Source organism: Bacillus rossius, chromosome 13 (genome assembly GCF_032445375.1).
Source record: "Bacillus rossius redtenbacheri isolate Brsri chromosome 13, Brsri_v3, whole genome shotgun sequence".
Taxonomy (NCBI): Eukaryota; Metazoa; Arthropoda; class Insecta; order Phasmatodea; family Bacillidae; genus Bacillus; species Bacillus rossius.
The window spans coordinates 35,133,947-35,159,299 of record NC_086340.1 but is presented as its reverse complement, the minus strand read 5'-3'; the positions used below and the strand labels follow the sequence as shown (position 1 = coordinate 35,159,299).

Genomic DNA, 25,353 nt, shown 5'->3' with positions numbered 1-25,353 from the left:
CCACAAGTAAAAAATATTTTGTACCAATTTAAGCGAGAAAAAAGTATTTGATTTGAAAAAAAAAAGTGTTCAATTATAATTTGTTATGGTTTTAACAATTTAGGAAGTTATTATGACATTGCAATGATCTAACTTAAATATCACACCACACACACATACATTCCATAGTTTTTAAAAATAATCACGCTTAATAAAAATATTTGAGTTACTGTAATATTATTATATAAAAGAAAAAAGTACTAGATCTGAGCAAAGATGTACTAAACCACTAAAAAACTTATAAAAGTACTAGATCTAGTACGAAAGTACTAACTGTGGACACCCTGAGCCAATGAGGCCCAGCTAGGAGAGAATTAAGCGATTCAGGTAGTGCCAATTAATGAAAAATAAATGTTCTCACTTAGAAATCAGCAAATGGAAAGAAAAAAAAATTTGGTAGGACAAACATAAGGCTTGGAATTTCAGCCTAATGCCAAATGAAATCACAAAATTTCCGGGTCTCTTAACGATAACTCTCTTGCATACAATGTTCATTCACAAATTTTCTCAACAGATATTTACAAAAGACCATCCAACAGTGGTAAAAAGTTATGCGAGTGTTCATAATGCTCTAGTTATAACCAATGATGTGTTAAACAAATTTTTTGAAGTTATATTTCTTAATGGCATTATGAAAAAAATGATGAGTGAATTTTTATGATGTGCACGCGCACCGTGAAACAAAATTTTCACTTGATGAAAAAAGACTGTGTACGAATAAAAACTATATATATATGTGCTTTTAACTCGTATACTTTAGTGATTGATATTATAATATATAATTAAGAACATTTAACTATAAATGTTAAAAACATATAGTTAAAAATATATGTATATTTATTGTGAATATTAGTTGGAAAATGTGTTGATAAACTTTTTAAAGTGTAATTTCAAATCTTATATATAAAATTCTCGTGTCACAGTTTTCGTTGCCATACTCCTCCGAAACGGCTTGACCGATTTTGATGAAATTTTTTGTGCTTATCTGGTATCTATGAGAATCGGCCAACATCTATTTTTCATCCCCCTAAATGTTAGGGGTAGTCCACCCCTAAATTTTTTTTTAATTTCCAGTTTTTGGTAGGAAATCACCATGGCAACGGCTGTTGCTTTGTTGATGCTTCATTCGTCTCTATGGCAACGGCTATTTCATTGTTAGTGCAGTCCTCATCACCGTTGAAATTTTGCAAGTGGTAGTGGGAGGGGGAGGTGTGGTGGTAGTGGGGGGTGGAGGGGGAGGTGTGGTGGTATTGGGAAGGGGAGGTGTGGCGGGAGTGGGAGGAGGAGGTGTGGTGGTAGTGGGAGGGGGAGGTGTGGTGGTAGTGGGGGGTGGAGGGGGAGGTGTGGTGGTAGTGGGAAGGGTAGGTGTGGCGGGAGTGGGAGGGGGAGGTGTGGTGGTAGTGGGGGGTGGAGGGGGAGGTGTGGTGGTATTGGGAAGGGGAGGTGTGGCGGGAGTGGGAGGGGGAGGTGTGGTGGTAGTGGGGGGTGGAGGGGGAGGTGTGGTGGTAGTGGGAAGGGGAGGTGTGGCGGGAGTGGGAGGGGGAGGTGTGGTGGTAGTGGGGGGTGGAGGGGGAGGTGTGGTGGTATTGGGAAGGGGAGGTGTGGCGGGAGTGGGAGGGGGAGGTGTGGCGGTAGTGGGCAGGGGTAGGGGGAGGGTGGGAGAGGGACCGCCGACGCCGAGCAGATTTTTTCGCGAAATATGCCTGCCCCTAATGTTCCTTATGTTACGCAGGATGACATTTTCCGAAAATTAGATCCAATGGGTGGTTAAAACCAGGCAACAGTGGGTACTTTGTCTGCATGAGAACAGTATTTTGCATTGTTCATGCCTTCTGCGTCTCCATGGCAACGGGCATCGCGCGGCAGTGGCGTACCCACAACGAGGGGCATGTATAATGAGCGGCGCAAGAGTGATCTGCCTGTAGACTGCCGTAGCGAAGTACGGGTACATCTGTTGTACGTTGCGTGCACGAGTCGGGAAACCATCGGTGCTATTCATTTTCTCTCCGGTACATTATACAGCATTGTAATAAATTTTCACTGAATGTTTTTAATTTACCATTACTCTAAATGGGAGATGTGGCTTAATTTTTTTCCATTAGTATAGCCGTGCGAAGCCGGGTCGGGCAGCTAGTGTTTTTATATTAGTGAGTTTATAGTCCCATATGTATTTATAACAATGTTAGGTTGCTTGTAAGCTTCCATTGTCGCTGGCAAGGGTGTCTGTGGAAGGTTTGATAGTTCCCTTGCCATTTTCGTTAGAGTATTTGTGAAGTTATGTTCCCGTTTTGATAATTTATTTGCATTATAAATGATTTCATTATGTTTAATAAATCATTAATATTAATAAATTATAATAAACATTCTGCATAATTATTTATTTTTAACGTGACAAAGTCTAATAAATCGATGAACGCCTGCTGCACACACGAAAAAGTGTCCCATAACGCACATTGTCCCTTTACGCTGTGTACTGTTACACTCCTTGTACACTTACGCCGCATCTATCTCTCTTCCACTTGATTGGAACAACCATCGATTTGACTTTTTCGAGGCACATTAAACTTGAAACACTCCCATTCGTTTCCTACTTTTCCTATCATCGTCCTATCCTTAACAGAATAACACAGATTGGAAGAAGTTAAATAGCAAACATGTATAAAAGTTATAGTTAAAATAATCTCTTTGTTAAAGTAATAAACATATTTGAATTAATGAGTGCAAATAAAAGTAAATTTATCAATTAAATTGTAGATATAATTTCACTCCTTCTTTGTTTCCATACAAAATAGTGATAATTCAATAAAAAATATTCAATTTTATTCATAAAAGTATGCAATAATTTCATCAATGTTTTGTTATGATGTCACGTTAAACTATCGTCCGTAAACTGACTTTACAGACAACCAATTTTTGATAGTAATTAAAATTTATCATGATTATTTAACTAAATTAAATGTTAAATTTAATACATATGTTTAAATAATATTGAATACTGGCATTTATTTAAATATTTTAATTTTATTGTATTATAGTTTTCCATTTGTATTCATATCACTCCAGTCCTTGCATGCAAAATTAAAGTTAGGTTTTTATTGTGCCAAGTAAGTATAACGTTTAACGCCCCTCTTGTTTGTGTACTTGTGTGAACTCAGTGCTTCATGTGACGTTGTTGTCAGGTGTGGTCGCACCACATCGGCGGGGGGTACCTGGGCCAGTTCTCGGCCATCCACACGGAGGGAGACTGGGTCATGACGATGACGACAGACCCCAAGAACAAGTACCTCTTCACAGGTGAGCTCAGGGTTTGACCCCCCAGCGCAAGACAGCTTTCTGTTGCTGTGGTACAGACAAGATTTTATGGTTTTATTTTCAGGCTAATCTTGTTTTCAAAACAGGAGATTTCTGTGTTATTGTTTTTATTTTTTATGAAATCGGTTATTTAAAACAATATAGCATATTACTGTACAAATATGCTACTCAAATGTTCCATAATATTAATTTTTCCAAAACAGTGTCATTTTGAACAATACATGGTTTTTTTTTTTCTTTCAAATATAATGTTTTGTAATAAGTATGTCTAACATTTTGGAACAAATAAAATAAATTTGTGTTTGAAAAATGTTCTTAGATCGTAATGTAAAAATTAGTAACTAATATCAGTTGTGAGTTTAAAAATGTATTTTTTTTCTATTTTTTTTTTATTAAATTGATTTACAAACATGATGCTAAAAAAATTAGTTTAATTGAATTTAATATTTAAAAGATAAGGTATTAGTCATAACAGTAAAGTTTTGATAGAAAATGCTGGTTAGTTTTATTACTCTTAAGTGTAGTTCGATGCTTTGTGGTTTATTAACTTAAATTTCAGTGTTAAATCATGCGTTGACATGCTTTTCGATGTTATTTTGGTTTTATCGCGACTCACCAAATAATATTGTTTGCACTCATAAGACAATAGTAGGGATTCTTGAATCCCTACATTCACAAAAACCATTAAATATTTCCTGCACCAGAAAAAGTAAACACACATAACCAAAACTATGACTTCCAACTGAGGAAAATAAAATTGTTCCTCACAAAGAGTTGGTCTTAGATGCAGTTTCTGTCAACCTCCTGAAAACCTACCAATATTTATGTTAGAGTTTTGCACCTTCGGTGACGTTTTGCTAATTATTGAGTTCCATCTTCCAGTAGAGATGCATTGAAGCACTTCAATCTCACCATTGTGGTACACGAGGTACGTGTTGTTACATTCCAGAGTTGGCCCGGCAACACAACCCGAAATAATAACAAATACAATTGAACACGGTTGTAGTTTCATTTGTATTTAAAAAAAATTCTTATTACAAATTACATTTTGAGTTGCCGGTGACACTGCCACACTCCGCGACTATCGAGCGACAACTGTCGAGAGCCGGCGACTGCCGACTGAAGCTGACAAGTAACTGGCAACACGCAGTTACCTCCCTTGTCCAAGCCAACACAAATGGAGACAAGCCCGTGGGCCAAACGACCAATCACAATGTTTCTTGAAAAACACTGGCATGGGGAGACGCATCACGCCACCTCAAAGTTCGCCCCGACTGGCTGGCGAGACAGCGCCCAGCGAAAGTTCCAGTTTCTCGGTGCGCAGTTGTGCGTTCACGTGCTGGGTTTTTCCAACGATGCACTAACTTGAGGTGTGAATAACTGACGTGCTGGCGACAGTGTGTCGCGCCCGTGCCCTCCCCTCCCTTTTATCCTTCTAGACTGTTCTCGAAAACTACCGACCAACTATCCACGCTATGCTTTGAAAGATATAATACACATGTTGATTTTCAATTATGAAGTAAACAAATTATAAAACATTACAAAACATAAAATTAATAATAATGACCAACAAAATATTGAAAGTAAAAATAATTATAAAAACATTCACAAAAACATTAAACCTGAAGTAGTCTTATTTAAACGTGAAAAATAGTAGGGGTTGGGAATTATGTAATGTTACAGTGTGTGCCACAGTGGTGAGAATTGAAATGCTTCTCACGTATAATTACATCAAAAAAGTGAAGGAGGGTTGAAGTGGTAGTATGTATTTCATGCAAATGTTGTGTTTGTCCTGTGCAAACTGCCTTTAAAAGGTGCAGGTTTTATCCTATAATATTAATATGGATGTAATTAAACATACATGGATATATAAAAACAGGAATATAAATTACCAGAAGAAAAAAAATATATGTCTCATTAAAATGAGATTTGGATCAGGAAATCCCCCAATTACATACTGCCTTTTTATTCCCGTGTTTCTTTTACAATAGATTCAGTTCCTGGCAAAATTTAATCCTTAGAAGACTGGCATTTAGATTTGCATTTATTTAGCATTGGAGTCATTATTATACCTGTGGATTAAATGTTAATGAAATTCTTTGGTGTTTTGTTCAAACCATTAAAATTAAATACTATCTAAGAGTAGTACTATTATTTATAATATGCCTAAAAAAAGGCATAAAAAAATTGTTGAAAATAATTTTTTCCACTCAATATTTAAATCTGGTATTCATATTTCATAAAATTTTGATATATTTAATTGAATATATTTCAAACCAAAACAAATCTCATATCAGTACAGGCCTAACTAAAATTTTATTTCTTTGCAGGCATGTTGAAATGAGATGTATTTTTACTTTACAGTGAGGTACTACAGTGTAGAGTCCCTAATTGGTGCAAAAACTTGTTCGAATTACCATATTTTCCGATTAGCTGAATAATTTATGTAGTGCAATAGTGTGTAATAAAATCATCTTATAAGTTATAAGTAGAGACCTGAAAAATTCGCAGGTTCATTTCGCGATACGCTAGAATCCAAATACATTTGCCTTTCTTGCTGCTTCAGTGATTGGGCCACAGTTTATTTGAAGGACTTTTGGACCAATTAAAAACATTCGACAGAAGAAGTATCGAATCACAAGCTTCCCAGTTAACACGTGTCACGAGTTAGTAGCCAATCAGCAGGTGTAATCTGCACAAGTACATAGAGGATCATGGAGTCTATTCCAGAGGTCACTGAAGACGCAAATTTTTCCGGTCCCTAGCTATTGGCTCACAACTCACCTGGATAACTCTGGGCCAATGAGAAACACCCCACCAAAGCTTTATCGAATCACAGGCTGCTAGGTTGGAACGTCTCACATGACAGCAGCCAATGAGTGGGTGGCTTTTGACTGAGTGTACGTAGAACTATGGAGTTCATCCTGCAGGTCATTGAACCCGCGAATTTTTCCTGTCCCTAGTTATAAGCATTTAGTTATCATGTAATAGAGCATATAACGTTTTTACAAGCACAAACTCACAAACAATGTTGATAGTTAGGTCAAGACATCAAAAATAATTTTAAATACAAATAATTTAATTTATTAGTACAGTTAAACCTCATAAATAACAACTCTGTTAATACAAAGTTTTTTCACTGTCCCTGAAAATTTAATAGGAGTGATAGTGCTACGAAAAAAATGTTAGTTACAGCTAAAATAATCTGATTTTTCATTTTAGTTAAAGAAAAAGTTGAGCGCTTCTATTCTTCCAAATGATGGTAATATGTCTTTTTGTAGGTATATGCTTTATTCTTCTGTTTTAAAGACTTTGATGGGTGATACAATAGAAAATATTTTTTTGAGCAACTTGTTCTGAAATCATATTTTACAATAACTAAAAAAAAGTACATTTGGTATGGAATAAAATTTTATGCAAGTACTTAATTAACTTTATTTGAATTTTATTTGGGAATTATAAAAATATTGTGATTTAATTTTGTAATAGCTTTGTTAATACAAAGCTTGTTATTGCAAAGTGACAAAATTATGGTCCCTTCAAGTTTATGTTATTGAGGTTTAACTGTATTTATTGTATTTACCCTAAATTAATTTGCCTCTGAATATAATGAAGCCCAAATTCTTTAAATATGAGTTTATGAAAACAAATTTAAAGGGTAAAAATCATAAATAAAAAACACACAAATTAAAATTATTTAAATTAAATTCATACCAAATTTACAACAGGTTTCCTGATGCCACTTTTGTAAGTATAGTGATTTACACAGCCTTTTTTTAAAACTGCAAGCAACAATTAGAAAGAAAAAAAATTGTGAGTGAACCTTTCAGTACCTGCCAGTGATATGTAAACATCTGACTTCAGTATCAAGCAAATTCATGTGTATATCACAAAATGTATAATTCTGTAAAATAAAGCGAAGTATGATAAATATATGCAAATTGTGTTTTCAACCACATTTATGGACGCCAATCACATGTAATTAATACACCCGCCGCTATAATTAGTTGCTGGAGCAGCTACGTTGACTACTGAATCTTTTGATTAGCAGACCAAAATTTAAAATAGTATATATTGAAATGGCTCCAAAACGCAAAAATGATTTGAAAAAATATAAACCCCTGGCTTTTGACATGATATTTGACAAGGAATTTGATTAAAATACTGCCCATATTGTTAAAATTAAGTAAACTGTAAACTTTAAAGTTTGCCTTGGAATTTGCGAACTTTGGTTCGCATCATTGGCCACAGATGGCAGCACCGTGGTTACACATTTCCGTTCCACGCAACTTCCCTTCCTTTCACGAAATTATTCCCACCAATTACAGTGTACCGAGATTAAGATGCGTTTCATAGGTGCAGTTCGGAAGCCGTCTGTAGAGAAAGCCAAGAATGCTGTGATACACGGTGGTCACCTGGGAGAGAGAAGGGGAGGGGGAGGGGGTCTCCGGCTAGCAGCAGCGGTGTCTCTTCACCAGCATTCCAGTATCATCTGTCAGCCTCCCGGAGGAGCAGAAGGCCGTACACAAGGGCAGGGACTAAATTGACATAAGTGATGCAGTTCACAGGCAGATCATGTAGTTTTTCAACCAAGCAGAAGTTCAGGAGGCAGTTATTAATAGCGATCTAAAGTGACAGTAATGAGGCAGAGCGTGCGGTTTTTCAAATAATATGTTCGTATTGCAGTCAAATCAAGTCTCCCAGCGGCAAAATACAAGTTTGCTATTACAATGCGACCTCTACTTTTAGGTTTGACAGTTTTGGTAAATGTCATTGCATTATATTTGAGTGAAAACTGTATTTTTTTAACTCTAAAACTCATTACACGTTATCAGATCAGGGGAACTGCACCGCACTTGTGCGTCGTTGCCGGGACGAGCGTGAGACGGCGTGTGCAGGCCACGTGGTGGGCTACATCAAGGTGTGGCTGGTGCAGAACTACATGCAGCCCAACACGGAGCACACCAAGGTGTGCATGCCGCTGCTGCGCCTGCAGTTCCCCTTCCTGCTAAGGGACCGCATCACCGGGCGCGCCAAGCGGGCCGTGAGGGGCCAGCCGCTCCCGGCGCTGCTGTCGTCCCACCGCGCCCACCTGGCCTGCGTCAACCACCTGGAGTTCCTCCCGCAGGCCGGCATCCTCATCAGGTCGGTCCCGCGCGAGAGGGTTCCTACCCCCACGGTAGCCCGTACCATTAATATTGATATTCTTTTGTTTATAGATATAATAAGAAATACTAAAATTATGCTATATGCGTTCATTGCGTTTGAGGAGCTTTCGTGCAAAACTCGACATGTCCATCGCCAGTAAAAAAACGTATGTTTCACATGTTTTGAGACCCTTTTTCTGAGGCGAAGAACACTACCATCTCACGACGATACAAAACCCAGCATGTCCCAGCCATTTACAAGTGTGAAGTATGGGTTTTTGTGCAAAAAAGGGTCTCAAAACATGTGGAACATACATTTTTACTGATGATGGACATGTCGAGTTTTGCACGAAAGCTCCTCCTTTACAGTCTTAGCCATGGTAATGTTTACAGTCTTTTATTTAATAAAAAAGAGCACGTATAACTCAGTACACGTGATACAAGTGAAATTTCTTCAGCAATTATAACCTCATCTCATAAGTATACAATAAGGGGTAAAATGGCAGAGAGAAATTAGACAATTTTCCAAATAAACATGAATTAACAAAATTATTACTAACTTCAAAATAAGCTCAAACCCTGTTGTGTTGCCCTCTGCCCAGACACTCCCCTACTAGATGCCAGCAAGTCAGGCGCAGGCGGGTCCCTATCCCTGCAGCATGGCGGGGTTCAACCTGAGCCGCACTAAGCCACGTGTAGCCCGCTCGAGGGAACAGTTCTCTGCACCGTTCACAACCTATTCACCATCCTTTTCACGTCAAAAAACTGTTTCACGAAAATGTTGCATTAAAATTTGGCATTGAAATGTTACTCCCACCGCACCCAAAGAAGTACGAGTGGTTACAAGTTGTACGTTAGACAACACAGAGGGAGGGGGGAGGGTTGTGTGTGCTGCCCCTCACGGCAGCCCCTGCTGGCGTGCGTGCAGTGCCAGCTCGGACCACACGGTGCGGCTGTGGACGCTGGGCGGGCTCTACGTGGGCACGCTGGGCTCCAAGGAGCCGTGGCCGGGCTCGCTGCTGGAGGAGGACATCACCGAGACCCGCATCCCGCCCGACCTCAGCTTGGTCGCGTCCTCCACCACCTTGAAGGTGGGGGCAGCAGGCTCCTGTCAACTCTTCATGATGCCTCTCTGGAATTGTATTGTCATTCACGACTTTTCTCAACAAATATCTACTGTTAACAGCAATCAGTAAAATATTATATTTACCTGCAGAAGGGTAGCCCCTGCGTATGGATCGCACCTTTAATTTAGGGCAAAAACAAATCTTGAATTTTTAACCATGAGGGTCTCCCTTCGATATTAGTCGCGCCACATGTCTGTATCCAGTAGAATACAAGTGAAGTCTTGATGGAACTGGCTCCCGTGTCGCTGAACGCCAGCCGGCGGATAGCCAGGTACGTCACTTCCCGGTGGCGGCAGGGCACAACGGCAGAGGTCGTGATGCTTTACACGCACTGCTCAGGTATTTTAAGTGAACAATTTGTTGTTACCCTTAGCATATTTATTAAAAACCTATACAAGCACATAATCAACCGCAACAGTGCTACCCAAAATAAAATAAAAAAACTTGTGTATGGATCGCAGTACATGTTATTAAGCGAGTAAAAACGGCATAAAATGTGCTATCCGTACTTTGGGTAAATACGGTAGCACAAAAGTGTTCATAATTATTTTGAATTTTTGATCTGCTCTGGGTCAACACAGAGGAACAGACCATTTTTAAGACGTTCTTCCCAACGCATTTGTTCTTTCTCTCATTCCCCTCTCCCCCCTCCGACCGTTTGTCACCTCCGACTTCCTTGTCCTTTTCTCTCCCCTCCCCTGTTTTTTCTGTGGTCTGCACGTGCATCATAGGTGCTTCTATAATTGCCTAAATAAGTTTGAGTCATAGGGCTCCATCTCATTATAGCATCATATTAAGTTGAGTTTATGTATTATAGTGCTGCGGTGTATGTATATTTCATTGGTTTGGATCGGTATGCAGCAGAGGTGGGTCACAAGGGCACATACTTCTCCCAGAAGGGTAAACTATGCACTGGATAATACGAATTCTGAAGTAATAAACAGGTATCTTACTAGGTTCAGACTACCGGTATCCCATACAGTGGTCATACCTTGTGATTGTGATGTCAAGTTAAGGCCGGGCTTCAACCGAATTCCGTCTGGCCGCGGGAGAGGTATTTAAATGCAATATTAAATTTCACACAATTTCCACAAGTTTCATGATAACAGTGTCAAACAAAAACCATACGGTAGATTTTGAAGATCTGAGTAGTAGTAGGTTTTAGAAGGTTTTACAATTTTTAGTTTTTTATTTCAAAATGACGTTGTAATCAAAGTATCATATATGTCAGGCTATTCATTTAATCACTTAAACAGCAACACTACACTATAGATTGAGTTAAATTCTTTGATAACGTCGGCGGGGCTGATACTCTATCTATAAAAACAAAGACACAGCTTGCTCTCTTGTAATGGAAACATTGAGGATGCGAGGTTCCCGCACATTGTTTGGGCGGGGGGTAGCAGGGGTGAGGACGACGCGCGGGGTGGCGTAGGCTGGTCCAGTGTTGCCAGCTCCTTGCTAGCAGATCACTCACCCCCTCCCCTCGCGGCTGTGAGCGGGGTGACGGACACGGGCTTGTGTCAACCTCTCAGCTAGGCGCGAGGCAGAGACAGTTCTCTGGTAAGTGTTTAGTTCTTTACAGGACAGCAAATAAAAACAAAAACTGACAGCATGATGGTAATGTATTAAAAATATTATAATTTGGTGTTCGTGCAGTTCATCTTCACAAATTAAGTTTGTACGTGACTTTAAGTATATTTATTCTGTGGTTGTTTGTTGGCAAATAATTCCGGAGGATCTTATGCCACAATGTTATGCACACATACACTTCATCTAATACAATCCTGTTCAAACCAAATTTTAATATTCCGCTCTATGTAATTTGTTGTTTAGATCGCTATTTAATTGGTTTTATTGCCAGCTTGGTTAATCTACATCAAGCTTTATAATAAATAGAATATGATTGTTTAAAAAATTAAAATCAAATTATTATAAATCTTCATAATGATATTCCATGAAATGAATTATTTTCAGTTAATAAATTGAATACTGATAAAAATATTTTATTTTGATGCAATAAAAATTGTAAAATTATTACTTCCAGTACACTTTACTACCCAAAGTTGAAAAAGTTATAATCCTTTAAATATGTTTTTAAATACACTCCAGAGAAAGAAAAACATGTTTAAGGCAAGACACAAGGGATTTATAATAGTAGAAGATCCACACTAGAAACGACCTTCACCCATCTGTTTAATGGATGAAAAGTATTTTATATCAAATTTAATATACTAGAAAATATATCTCAAGTGGGTTGTCTAAAAATTTCCTGGCCATACCATGACTAATTAATAATTGGAAAATGACTTTTTATTACATATTGCACTGATGAGTTTAACGAATAAATTTAATACCAACCGAAAGTGTGAAGCCTATCGAATATACAAACGTTGGTTTGTCTGTTTTTTTCCTGGCGTAACTACTGGGTTGGCAGGTATAAACAGGTAAATCGATAAAAGTTATTTTCACCAATCTGTTTAATAAATAAATCTTATATCAAAATGAGTGCTATTTAATTGCGAATACAATGATATAGGGTTGTCTGTAAAAAGTCTGGCCTGAATGACAGTTGTCGAGTTTTGAAAGGTGAAGATTTTATGCGTGTGGAAATGTGTGACAAAGAGGTCCGAGCCAAAGTTTCCTGAAAAACTTAGTTGTAATTCATGTTAAAAACAACATATAAAAACGCTAATGCTTGATTCTTACCATAACGAATTTATCTACCCGGAAAGTACTCAACTTAAGAAAAACTACCATTATCAGTGTAAAGTGATATTTAAATGAGATATATAGTTATTTTTTGTAGCATTCAGCACAAATTTCTATTAGTATAAGTAAATGCTGCCCATCGATTTTTTTTCCCTTTTGAACGCTTTATGATTATTTCCTTAGTAATGAAAAACACACAAATAAATATACATATTTTTTTAAATTTTGATTGGATAGCCACTTATAAAAAATTTAGGAAATAATTACGTGAAAATAAACCTTCATATACCGTACACATACTAAGTTCATGTTATTTATATGTAGAGTCCCGAAAATTTTGCGAATTCGTCTGGAGTCAGGGTAGAATTAAAGGCCCTACATGTGCTCAACCCATCTTTGCTTTTCCATTGGCTGATATCTTAGCAAGAACCTCTTTTTATCCTTGTTAATCGGCACTACTGTACAGTATCACAATATATTTTATGTGACTGCTAATATAACTCTCATATAACTGGACTATCTTAGACTTGAGAGCAATGACTAAACAATAATATTAACATTATCACACTGATCAGCAAAACTATGTGTGATGTATATGTCAAAGTACGGTACTGATATTTTTAAGTAATGGGGTTCGCTTCTGCTAGCTGAGGCTCAGTGGTAGTCACAAGAAACTTTCATTAGGACCACTGAGTGTGTGTAAGAACCAACAATTACAGATAATGTTCAGTTTCAAAATTTGTAGTTTCACTCATAAAATATACATGTTAGATAAGTCTTATATCTGATTGTCACCTTTTAACAGTGTTTTATGATCGCGAGAAATTCATACAAGAGCAATATTGTTTATTTAATTAGTGGATAAGTAAGGCGTAATGTGCAGAACAATGTACTCATGAAGATTGCCGCTCACTTCACAGTACCGCAGATATTCACAATGTTTTATGTATCAAACCAAATAATAACTTCACTAAAACACTTTGCTGTTGTTGCTAATATTCAAACCCCTTGTTTGGTCATAATTCAGTTGATTCAGCACTACATAATACACTACTCCATATTAGATACTAAAACATTTTTTTTAATAATTTAAAATGTTCTTAAAATAAAAAAAATTCTACTTCCTGATTGATTGGAAAGCCGTGAGATTAAACATTTTTCCCAAATAAATATAACAACAGAAACTGTCAACAAAGATGAGATAAGTGTAAAATAACACGGATTTAATAAGAGCCATAATTAAAGTGTTACATTTCATAATATAAAACTATTTCAGTTTACAGATATCATGACAGATGATTTCTGAGAGGGGTCTGTGCATTGCGTTGACATTCGATAAACAATAGTCATAGAGTTCTCTGTTTCGTAGATATGGATTACATTTCAAAGCTAATTAAAAACATCAGTCATAATTGTAAATTATATGCCAATTTTCGTAAGTGCAAAAAGAAAAATTCTGTATTGTTTCTAAAACCATACTTCAGAAATGCAAAAATAACCATAGCAATGTGTTGTACAAATTATAATATTTTTCTTGTAGTATTACAATATGTTTCTTGCCAACTGGTTTTCAAATGAATCTTTTGTAAAAGTACAAATCATTTCTTTTTGAGTAAGAAATGTTAAGTTTCCTTCTAAAAATGGAATTTTTTTAACATAACCAACTAACAGATTACTTCAATCTAAAAGTTAGCAAGCGAAGAACAAACATTGATGAATGATACAGAACTCTTTGGTGTGCCAATTCTACTTGCACTTGGCAAATTGTTTTTACAAACCTAAGTAATAATACATTTGTGTGAGTATTCTGTTCTCATTTTATTTTTCATTCCAGTACAAAGCCTTTTTCTTGCAATTCTATGCATGTATATCGTGTTTTATTTCTATTGAAATATATGTGTTTTTATATATTTATTTATATAATTAATATTGCTACAGTTTCATTTCTCAATTAATGCAAAAAAAAAAATATATTATTACTAATTTTTTCACATCCTATAATGTGAATTAATTAAAAATATATATTTTTCAAACATAATTCAAGCTTATATTCACTAAAGCGTAATATTTGCATATATTATGTGTAGGGCCTGGAAAATTTCGGTGTTTTCAGTATGCAAAAAGCGGTACTTTCAAATTAGAAAAGCGGTGGTTTAAAGTCGGTATTTTCGTTATGCAATGGAAATTTTACCAGTATTTTAAATGTTGACTAAATTGTGCAGTTATTGAATATAATAGTTTACATATTTAATAAACAATCCATGTATACTAGGAATAGGCTAATATGCATAATAACAGCCAATTAAATCCAAAACAGTTACACAAAACAGACACGTTGCTATAGATGTTTGCAACTACAAATTTTTTTTTTTTTTTTTTTGGCTGCCAATGCCACATGCTTAGCCGACTTTAGGTGTTTGTCAATGAAATCTTTTCTATCCCATGAAACTTTACAGTTGCAAAATTTGCACATCACTGTGCTATTGTCAGTACAATAAAACCCATGTTTCTGATACTGATATGCTCGTATTTAATGGAGTAGAGAAACACAGGGTTGCCACTTGAACAAACCCCAGCGCACAAATGAGAAGAAACTTAGTGTGAACTATACCCCAGATCAATTTTGAGCATCAAAACCATACACGAACACGGCTTATGTAAAAATAAGGTAATTATGCTGAAACACAAGACTTGGGTTAAAGGACACTTTAACCTTGTGTGGATCAAGTAGAAAACATTCGGCTATAAACGAAAGAAATAAGAACAATGCTATCCTGAAATGCTGTGACATGTTTTTGGAGTAGATAATCACAGCGACAGACCGACAGGATGCGCTCCTGCCCTTGCCGTCAGCGATGTTTATTTTGACAGCTCAAGCAATTATCGTTTCCACGTCCCTTCGCAGCGTAAAAAAAAAAGAGAAAAAAAAACACGCTGACAGTTTCTCACACAGAAGGTTGAAATAAGGGAGGGAATGTGTTGAAATGTTAGTTGGATAAGGAGGGAGGGGGGGGAATTGTTTTTACATGGTTTGTGGCTCTGGGAGGGATGAGCTTTGAAGAATTAGCAGGGGATGGGAGAGGTAAGCGTCGCGTCACGTCACGTATGACGTCAAGCCGCCGGGCGGGTAAGATAACATGACAGCTGAGACGGCTTTTCGGCTTTTCGTGCGATAGTGGAGGCGCCGAGCTCGTCTAGACACTGCCGCGTGGCCAGTCTAGAGGGGTGGTATCTATTTTTAGACGTCTTTTGTATGCCTGGCTGCTTACAGTACAGCTCTCGTCAAGATAAACGTGAACACACAGAGCCCAACAAAGTGTAACAGACTTGTTTTTCAGCCGATTTTACTCAAATTTTCGACTTTCTCTGCTCAAATTTTTCATGTTTTCTCAAAAAACGATCATATAAACGGAATGGACGCATCAGAGGGGGCTCACATCGGCGGGATTCTACTGTAATGGTACTTTTCGGGGATATATTCGCAGTGTAATATAGAAATGTTGTGGTTTTCGCGAATGTACTTACTTTTCGCGTTTTCATGCGAAATTCGCGCGAATTTTCGCAAAATTCGCGATCGCGAAAAATTCCAGGCCCTAATTATGTGAAATAGTTCAAATGATCTAAATTTAAAATTCAGAAAGTATGTTTGGCATAAAATGAAATTTTAAGCCTAAAAAGTTCCAGTTTTATATTCCATTTCATTCTCCTTATCCATTCTGCTCAAAAATGTCAAAAATGAAAATTTGCAAGTAGTTAGTGAAGCGATTTATAATACGACTTTATCTGTACCTCCAAAAAATTTTTCCCAAAACAGTTCCGTCAAAAAGCCATATTTTTGATCTGTAACATCTAAACTCTCTGTATATGGCATTTGATAGAAGTAATTTCATGAACAGAACGGAAGTCGCACGTATGGTGTACGGCGGGAACCAAAGTTACCAAAGCCAAAGGGAAACTTTATAGCATCAAATATTTATGGAATTTTAACAAAATCGGCAGTATTTTAATAAAACTCCTTGTTGTAAATCAGGTCCAAAGTTAGGATTTACTATTTTTTAAAGTTTTTATTTTTATTTTTTTTATTAGAGTCGTTTCATTTTGTATTTTAAAATTTCAGTCTGCAAATCGAATGATTGGATGATCGTTATAGTTGCTCTGGCAGCGAATTCTAACAGTAGGTGCTGAAACTACATGTGATTTGCATCAAGAAATGTAGTTGAAAACACAATTAGCATTTATTTATCACGTTCTGCATAATTTTAAAGAATTCTAACTTAAATATTGTGTCCAAGTTTCATTTGCAAGATGAGAACATATGAATTTGCTTGTTACCAAGATTAGATGTTACACATCAATGGGGAGAACTGAACTCGCTCACTTTTTTTTCTCTCACAGATTTATATCAAAGTTGTGCGCAATATATGTTGTGTTCCTGTACCTATTGTAGTAGCATATCCTCTGAACAATTCAGATTCGTGATTGTTATTGCTTGGACATGAGTTTTAACCACAATGTTTTCATGCAAAACATCTGAATGAACAAATACAAACTCCACAGGCCTGTGTTAAGGTAACTATTGAGTGGCACAACCAAACCATCTATCAAACATGAGTTTTCCAAACTTTAGACGGATGGAAAAAAAATATTTTGTACCTTCTGATTGGCTGCGGGTCATATGATTGATGGACGGATGACTGACGGAGGTGACAGGCTGTTGTAATTCCAGCCTAAGTCTAAAATGTTGCATTTTTAAAGGATTTTTATTTATGGAATTCATTTTCCAAATTTGGTGCCAAACTTGGGGGCTGTGTACGCTATATGCACTCGGGCATTTCCCCGGCTCTGCGCCAGGCATTTTGTCAAATTTGTTGTGTCAAATTTTTGTCATCAAACTGTAAAAAATTTTTCATTATACATATAATGAAAATGTTATTTTTTTGAAATTTTACTTAGAGTATATATATATATATATATATATATATATATATATATATATATATATATTAAAGATAAATACCATTGTCAAATTTAAGTTTCAGTTTGAATTAGACCTTTTTTTTTAAATTTCCCAGGGTGACTGTTCCTCTGGTAAGGCTGTAGCAAGGTTCAAACCATGCTAACTGCTATTATTTTTGTAGCAGCAAACCACGGTCTGATTACCATCTTTTCCTTGCTGGGTGGATCTTTAGGTTTCACCAGTTTATTAGAAACGAACAAAAACAAGGTGTGATTCTGTCTGAAATATAACTACTCCATACTGAGTAAACTTATAACAGATACAAGAAAATATTAACGTACAGTATTAGTTACATTCTTAAACAGCTCTCAGGTATTTCAAAAAAAATTATTGGCCGGCCGTACATGGAATTATCAAAAGTTTCATTTACTAAAAATACATAAACCAATAAAAAAAAATACAAATATGTTCAAACGATCCCAGGTTATATACTTAAAGTCCAGAAATTATGGCTTTATGGAAATTATGGTTGTATAATTAACTGCATCTGACGACGTAATTTAAAGAAAGTTCAGAAAAGGGTCAAAAGATACAGAAGCACCTGAGGTCGGGGCTTCATTTCCCGGAGATCACGCGGGTACATGATGCCAGGGCGCTTGTGTCCTGTTGTGGAAGGGAGATGAAAATGCCAATTCGGCGTCCGGCTCTCGGACCCTGTCTGGAACAGTCCGAATCAAAACTGATCAGAACTTGAACCCAGACAGTATACGGGGCAGAAAATGCCCGGAAAAGTTAAGGTGAGGTTGGGGAAAGTCGCGGATTGTCACTCACCAGACAGGGGAGTTGGCTTCTGTTTACAGATGCGTCGCCAGCCAGGAACTGTATCCCGTGAATACGCGGCCGGGTGCGGTCGTTTTTTTCATTTCAAAAAAAATTTAAAAGAAAAAAACTATAACATTTTGTACTACGCAGACGGACTAAACTACTTGATAAAGATTATAGGGATAGCATCCCTTATATAAGCGACTACATAGTCGGTTGCGGCTGGATGGAAGTCTTGCAGTGTCACGTCGATCCGCCGATTTTCGTAAAACGGTCCGTCTGCATCCCGACGCGAAGTGTCTCGCGGAGAACCGCGTCTCGTAATTAACAGTAAGTCTTCTATCAAAAGTGGAGGGGGTGACTGGGAGTCCGGACCGAAAGGTCCCGAAGTTACCCGAGTGGGCATCATAAAAAAACTCTGACTGAAGTCTCGAAGTTGGTAGCACTGGCCGACTTTAGCGCTACCTGTTGAGGGCTGTCTGAAATAAAAAAAAGAATGGACTCGCCCAAGGCGTCTGCTTAAACCAAGGGTTAAAGGGTGCAGTCAAGTGCAGCGCTCTGGCGGCCTACAGGGTAAGTTGGCTGGGCGGTTCGCGAATTTGCCGCTAGGTATCGTGTGCGGTCCATCTTGGCACACACAATTTTTTTATGCAAGCCGTCCTTGGAGACGGTCGCTGTCTGCTGGGGTGTATGACCGGTCATTTGTCTTAGGCGAATTCTTAGAACTCAAGAGGGGGGGAAAATGCAACGACGCTGGGAACAAGCGTCCATGACGTGCTTCCAGGGGAGTGAACCTAATACGTATTCGTGACAGTAAAGGCTATGGTCAGCTCGTCTCTGAGAAATGGTAACAGCTCGTCCAGAGCTGCTGTAGGCGGTTTTAGTCATGAAGTGAAGTAACTTTACAGGACTGGGACGTGCCTGTAAGCGAGGGAAATTTTAAGCTGGCTGCCAGCAAAGTATTAGATCTGCAAAATATCAGATACGTCTCTGGGAAAGGTGCTTCAGACTACTGGCACAAAGTTTATCTTAGGGGAGTACACCAGACTAACAAAGTGTAAATCGCCCTTTAGTAACCAAATTATAAAATATAAAATTTCCAAAAATAATTTAAAATTATAATAAAATTAAAAAAAAAAAACGTGTCGAAATTCCTAATTTCCGGCACATACTCCCCCACTGAAAGGCGGAGCCAGGGTAAGCAACCAACACTGAACATAAAATGATTGAAATCTGTCATACTTACCCTGTACCAGAATCGACTTAGATAAACCACTTACAATAAACGTAGAATTAATTCCATGACCGTTGACTGTAATACCTTATAGGTCTAAAACAACGTTTATAATAAAATGGGTCCATTTAAAACTCAGTTTTAATTATTTTAAAATAAATCCTTTAAATCATATAATAAATAAAAAAATATTTAATTCAAAGTTTAATTTTAGTGTACCTGTATGCTTACAACTATTTATGAAATTGCTATATTAATGAAATGAATTCATCCCTTGATCTCTGATATTGAATATCGTGTAGGAACACAAAATGGGCGCTGTGAGGGAGGCCGAAAAGCACTTAGGCCGAAACAAGGGATAAGCGTCCTTGAGCTCTCAGTGACGAATGGGGATTGTAACCCCTGTAAATGGGTATGGTAGCCCTGTATATGAGCGTGATAGCTCTGTAACTTACAAACTAAATGGGAATGAAAACCCCTGCCCTGTACAATAGTCTTTCCATAAGAAGCTGAAGGCATTGGGACTCAGCCCTGCACAGTCAGGCGATGGAGAAGACGGTTGAATTTGCTGCTTGCCCGAAGGCGAAACAGAACCTCAGTCCCAGTTACCTACATTTATTAACTCACATAGGCTCCATGCTCAGACTGAAGATTGATCAGACCAACAGACTGGAGCACAAACACCTAAGAGGGAAATTAACCCCTGAGTTAGTTCGGGTTCGAAACCCGAAAGATCAACGAATTTTGGATGAATGATGGATAATGTAAAAAAAATATTTGACCTTTAAAAGTTTTCATGTGCACTCAAATTTAATTAATAAAAAAATATATAAAATTGTAACACCTGATATTATTGTCCTTAAAAAAATATAACTAACTTATAATTAATTTTAATTTTTGCCGTCGGATCTTCCATGGCGGGCATGAAAGTTCTCACTGCCTGAGAGGGGGTTTAAACATAGGCCGTCCAAAGGGTGAGTGCTGGGGATCTAACCCAGTGACACTCGGTGGTCATAGGATGTTTCACCTAGAGGACCGGGTCGTGGCTCGTTGGTGCAGAGGGCCCTTACTTTAGCGCTGCTCGGTGGCTAGCTTCACCTTGCTCGACTTTTAGGAAACACACAAAAATAAAACCTTGATGCCACCTTGGAAGTCACAATTGCAAAACAATGCAAAATCATATCCTCATAATAATGCAAAATAAACTACTAACTTTAGAGAGAGTGCAATAAAAAAAAAATGTTAACTTAAAATTTTTTTGGTAAACATAGATGTACGAGCTGCAGTCCTCAGTTTTCTGTACGTAGCTATACATCACCTGACAATGAAAAAGACTTAATGTTAAAAAATTAGGAAATAAATGGTTTACAATAAAAATCGTAATTACAAAATTTATCACTCACTTACTTTGATAGCTTAAACTTTATCTCTTAGTTGTTCACCTATACGTCGACGTAAATAAGTAGTACTCTATCTTAACAAAAAAAATCATCATCGCAGTGCTAGCATAAAAAAAACGTGTGGGGAAAATTCGACCGACACACTGACAAATATAATCTAATAAACTTTTAGTTGAAGGTAGTGACTGCACCTCTCGTTGGGTGATCACGAAAATCATTTAAATAAAAGCTAGGCACATGGATGGATATGGTAACACCATGAAATGATATGTCGAAGTATATTCACGTTGCTTGTGAACGATGCAATTGGATTAGAGTAGTTGTGTATATTACTTAAGAGTATATTTATATTTTATATTACTTACATAATGAATGGACCCTTTTTCAGATTTATTTTATGTACTATTAAAAAAATTAATCGTTAAGTTAAGACGCTTAGAAAATGTAAACAATGGCAGTTTCTTAACATTAGCTGAAATAAAAGAGTTTATATTATCATATTATTTGTATAGTTAATATTGTTATAAGTTACATATATAAAATTATTATGTTATATTTTAGGTTCCCCTAGATTAAGAAAATACTTCGCTGCTAGATTTAATTCAGTATAGATTATTTATAGTGCCGGTCTTGTGACATAAAAATAATATTATTAGGACATACAAAGCATGGGTGGTTTGTTTACAAAATACGTGGCACGTAGCTGGAGCACTCTGGAGAGGAGAGGGGGTTCCGCGCGGTTGGTGGCCCTGTCATGAGGTGACGAGATAACATGGCGGCGCGCGCAAGCGCAGAGAGACAAAAATACAAACAAACACGACAGTCCGAAAGGACATTATAGTAATTTATTTTTTTTGGGGGCCTCATTAGTAAACAAAATACTGGTCGAACACACAACGTGCTCTGTTTATTATTATTATGACCGGCAGACGTATAAGTTGGTACGTGTGTCTGTGTCCCGCAGAGGTAAGCGACCTCTGGGACTTGCCGGGGAGGGGGGAAGAGTCCGCACGAGCGGGGAGGCACGTACCTATGATAAGAATGCACCGGCCGTCGGGCGGGGTGAAAGGGGGCAGGGGGGTGTCTGTAACCTTGCGTGTGTCACATCTGAGGACGCGCCGCGGGAGGGACAGCTGTGGGTCGCTGGAAGACGTCTTGCGTGAAAGTTAGATTAATATTGCTTGTAAGGAATTAAAATTAAAGTTACCTATATTCGCGCTAAAAAAATATATATATAAAGATTCTCGCTCAAATATTTATATTAAAAAAAAATATATAAAAATTTAATTTACTTTACGTTATTTTTACTGGGAATGTTTAGAGACGAAACCACACTAATAAACTATAAACCCCAGCTCTGCTACCATTTTTGTAGCAAGGTTCTTACCATGCTAACTGCTATTATTTTTGTAGCAGCAAACCACGGTCTGATTACCATCTTTGCCTTGCTGGGTGGATCTTTAGGTTTCACCAGTTTATTAGAAATGAACAAAAACAAGGTGTTATTCAGTCTGAAATATAATTACTCCATACTGAGGAAACTTATAACAGATATAAGAAAATATTAACGTACAGTATTAGTTACATTCTTAAACAGCTCTCAGGTATATTCTAAAAAAATTATTGGCCAGCGTACATGGAATTATCAAAAGTTTCATTTACTAAAAATACATAAACCAATAAAAAAAAATACAAATATGTTTAAACGATCCCAGGTTATATACTTAAAGTCCAGAAATTATGGTTGTATAATTAACTGCATCTGACGACGTAATTTAAAGAAAGTTCAGAAAAGGGTCAAAAGATACAGAAGCACCTGAGGTCGGGGCTTCATTTCCCGGAGATCACGCGGGTACATGATGCCAGGGCGCTTGTGTCCTGTTGTGGAAGGGAGATGAAAATGCCAATTCGGCGTCCGGCTCTCGGACCCTGTCTGGAACAGTCCGAATCAAAACTGATCAGAACTTGAACCCAGACAGTATACGGGGCAGAAAATGTCCGGAAAAGTTAAGGTGACGTTGGGGAAAGTCGCGGATTGTCACTCACCAGACAGGGGAGTTGGCTTCTGTTTACAGATGCGTCGCCAGCCAGGAACTGTATCCCGCGAATACGCGGCTGGGCGCGGTCGTTTTTTTCATTTCAAAAAAAAATTTAAAAGAATAAAACTACATATTACATTTTGTACTACATAGACGGACTAAACTACTTGAAAAAGATTATAGGGATAGCATCCCTTGTATAAGCGACTACATAGTCGGTTGCGGCCGGATGGAAGTCTTGCAGTGTCTCGTCGATCCGCCGATTTTCGTAAAACGGTCCGTCTGCAGTCGCGACGCGAAGTGTCTCGCGGAGAACCGCGTCTCGTAATTAAAAGTAAGTCTTCTATCAAAAGTGGAGGGGGTGACGTGGGAGTCCGGACCGAAAGGTCCCGAAGTTCCCCGAGTGGGCATCATAAAAAAACTCTGACTGAAGTCTCGAAGTTGGTAGCACTGGCCGACTTTAGCGCTACCTGTTGAGGGCAGTCTGAAATAAAAAAAAAGAATGGACTCGCCCAAGGCGTCTGCTTAAACCAAGGGTTAAAGGGCGCAGTCTAGTGCAGCGCTCTGGCGGCCTACAGGGTAAGTTGGCTGGGCGGTTCGCGAATTTGCCGCTAGGTATCGTGTGCGGTCCATCTTGGCACACACAATTTTTTTATGCAAGCCGTCCTTGGAGACGGTCGCTGTCTGCTGGGGTGTATGACCGGTCATTGGTCTTAGGCGAATTCTTAGAACTGTAATACCCCTAAGTGTCTTAAAGAAAAATTAAGTAATTAGATAAAAAGATTTGGAAACTCTGAATACTGGGGCCCTCAATTAATAGCTATCAAAGTCAACATCAGAGGCGACACTAGGAGTAAACAAAGAAAATTTAGAGACTCCCTACGAACACTTGGGAGAAAAAGGATCGTTATTATATATTAAATAAATAAAAACAACTGTTACGTCTATAGACTTCCTTATTTTATTAAACATTGTTTTTCTTTTTTTTATAGATTAAATTTTCCTTAGTAACATCGGTTTTTCATTGATAAGTGATGTTACTTAAATTCCTCACAATTACACTTATTATATTATATTCTTTGAACTTATTTACTATCGGGCCGGCCCTGAATGCTTAACAAAAATTACAATATTTAAAAACATGAATGAAATTAACATCGTTAACTTTACAGGTTGTACATATAGTCCTTGCAAAACATTATATAAATTTCGTCTCCTCTTACTACTTTTACTGTCCGCTATCTTAACTGGGTTACACTATTTTTGAGTTCGTGAATAAAATGATAGAATTACGCGGGTATCCCCCGGGGCTGTAGGTAGACGGTGATCGAGGTAGTAGGCCTAAAGATGGTGGATTCTGCTCAGGAACCGATTCCAGAGGTTCTGGCAGAGGAATTTGGCTGCCCCAAACTTGGAACCCTGTCTGAAACAGAAGTCCAAATTCCAAAGAATTAGACCTGTTTCCAGACAGTATACTTAAATGACGCAAAAGGCCAATAGAGGAAAATTAAAGGGGGGGATGACGTCAAGACTTACCAAAACAGGGTGTTTGTCCTGGTGCTCAGGAGAGGGCGTTCGTCTCCGAAAACCCGAACCACGATGCGCGGTAGACACGGAAGTCATCATGATTAATTAAAAAAAATATATAAAAAAATACTAAGTTTCTCTACTTTTAACTAAACTACTGACTGGTTACTCTTAATTTTAGATAGGGACTTCATCCCTCTAGTCTGAGAAGACTACATGATATACAATGCGATGTCGATGATTCGCCGAAGATCGCAGTTATTAATGGTACCAGTCAGTCAGGAGGCGCGCACCGAAGTAAGTTCAGAGCGGGATATCACCAGAATATCATAAGCGCGGGGTCTCTAGAGAATGGGAGGGGGGGTAGGCTCTGAGCCAAAAATTACCGAGTCCACCCGAAGGTGTCCGGTATAAAAAAATTAGATCTTACTGGAGTGACTGCGCGACTGAGTCGCTATCTTTTTGTGGCGAGAAGAAGTACTAATAAATTGACTAGTGACCGACGAGAGTGTCAAGCTAGGGGGTAATGGAGTAACCAGAGGTGCCACCTAGCTGCCCGAGACATAAGGAGGAGAGAGGTTGTCGTTACCTCCGCGCGAGCGCGGTAGTGTCGGCGCTGCCGACGCCCACAAGTGGCGTTAGTGACCACAGCCGTCGCTAGATGTCGTTAAAGTGCAGAATCTTAACTGCGGCTGTCAAGCCTGAGATGGCCTTGACTTCGGTTAACGTACCCGAGCGGTCGTCGCTCCTAGCTTCACTTCTGAGAAGAAAGGGTGGGTGAGTAGGAGGGGGATGGCTTCAAAAAAACGCATGGTCTGTGGGACGCAAGGCCCACGGGATCCTCCTGTCGTGTCTTGCTGCTAGTGAACCTTATACCGATTCGTGACAGAGTTAGCAGGGCTCAGCACTGCTTCACAAGCTGCTCTAGGCAAAAGTAGTCACGCGAAGAAATAAAGTTACCGGCCCCCGACGTGCCTGGAGGCGGGAGAAATATTAGTCAGAACGCTAGCCTAGCATGAGGCTGGTAAAGAAAATCA

At 38.2% G+C, this 25,353-nt stretch overlaps 1 protein-coding gene across 1 annotated transcript in view; it reads left to right on the top strand.

The window, feature by feature from the left end:
- Nucleotides 1–25,353, top strand: part of LOC134538619 (WD repeat-containing protein on Y chromosome) — a 117,210-nt gene that overhangs the window by 65,504 nt on the left and 26,353 nt on the right. Inside the window, exons 16-18 of the mRNA XM_063380051.1 lie at nt 3,219–3,333; nt 8,250–8,496; nt 9,427–9,589. Coding sequence (XP_063236121.1) covers nt 3,219–3,333; nt 8,250–8,496; nt 9,427–9,589 — 525 coding nt within the window. The remainder of the gene's footprint in view (nt 1–3,218; nt 3,334–8,249; nt 8,497–9,426; nt 9,590–25,353) is intronic.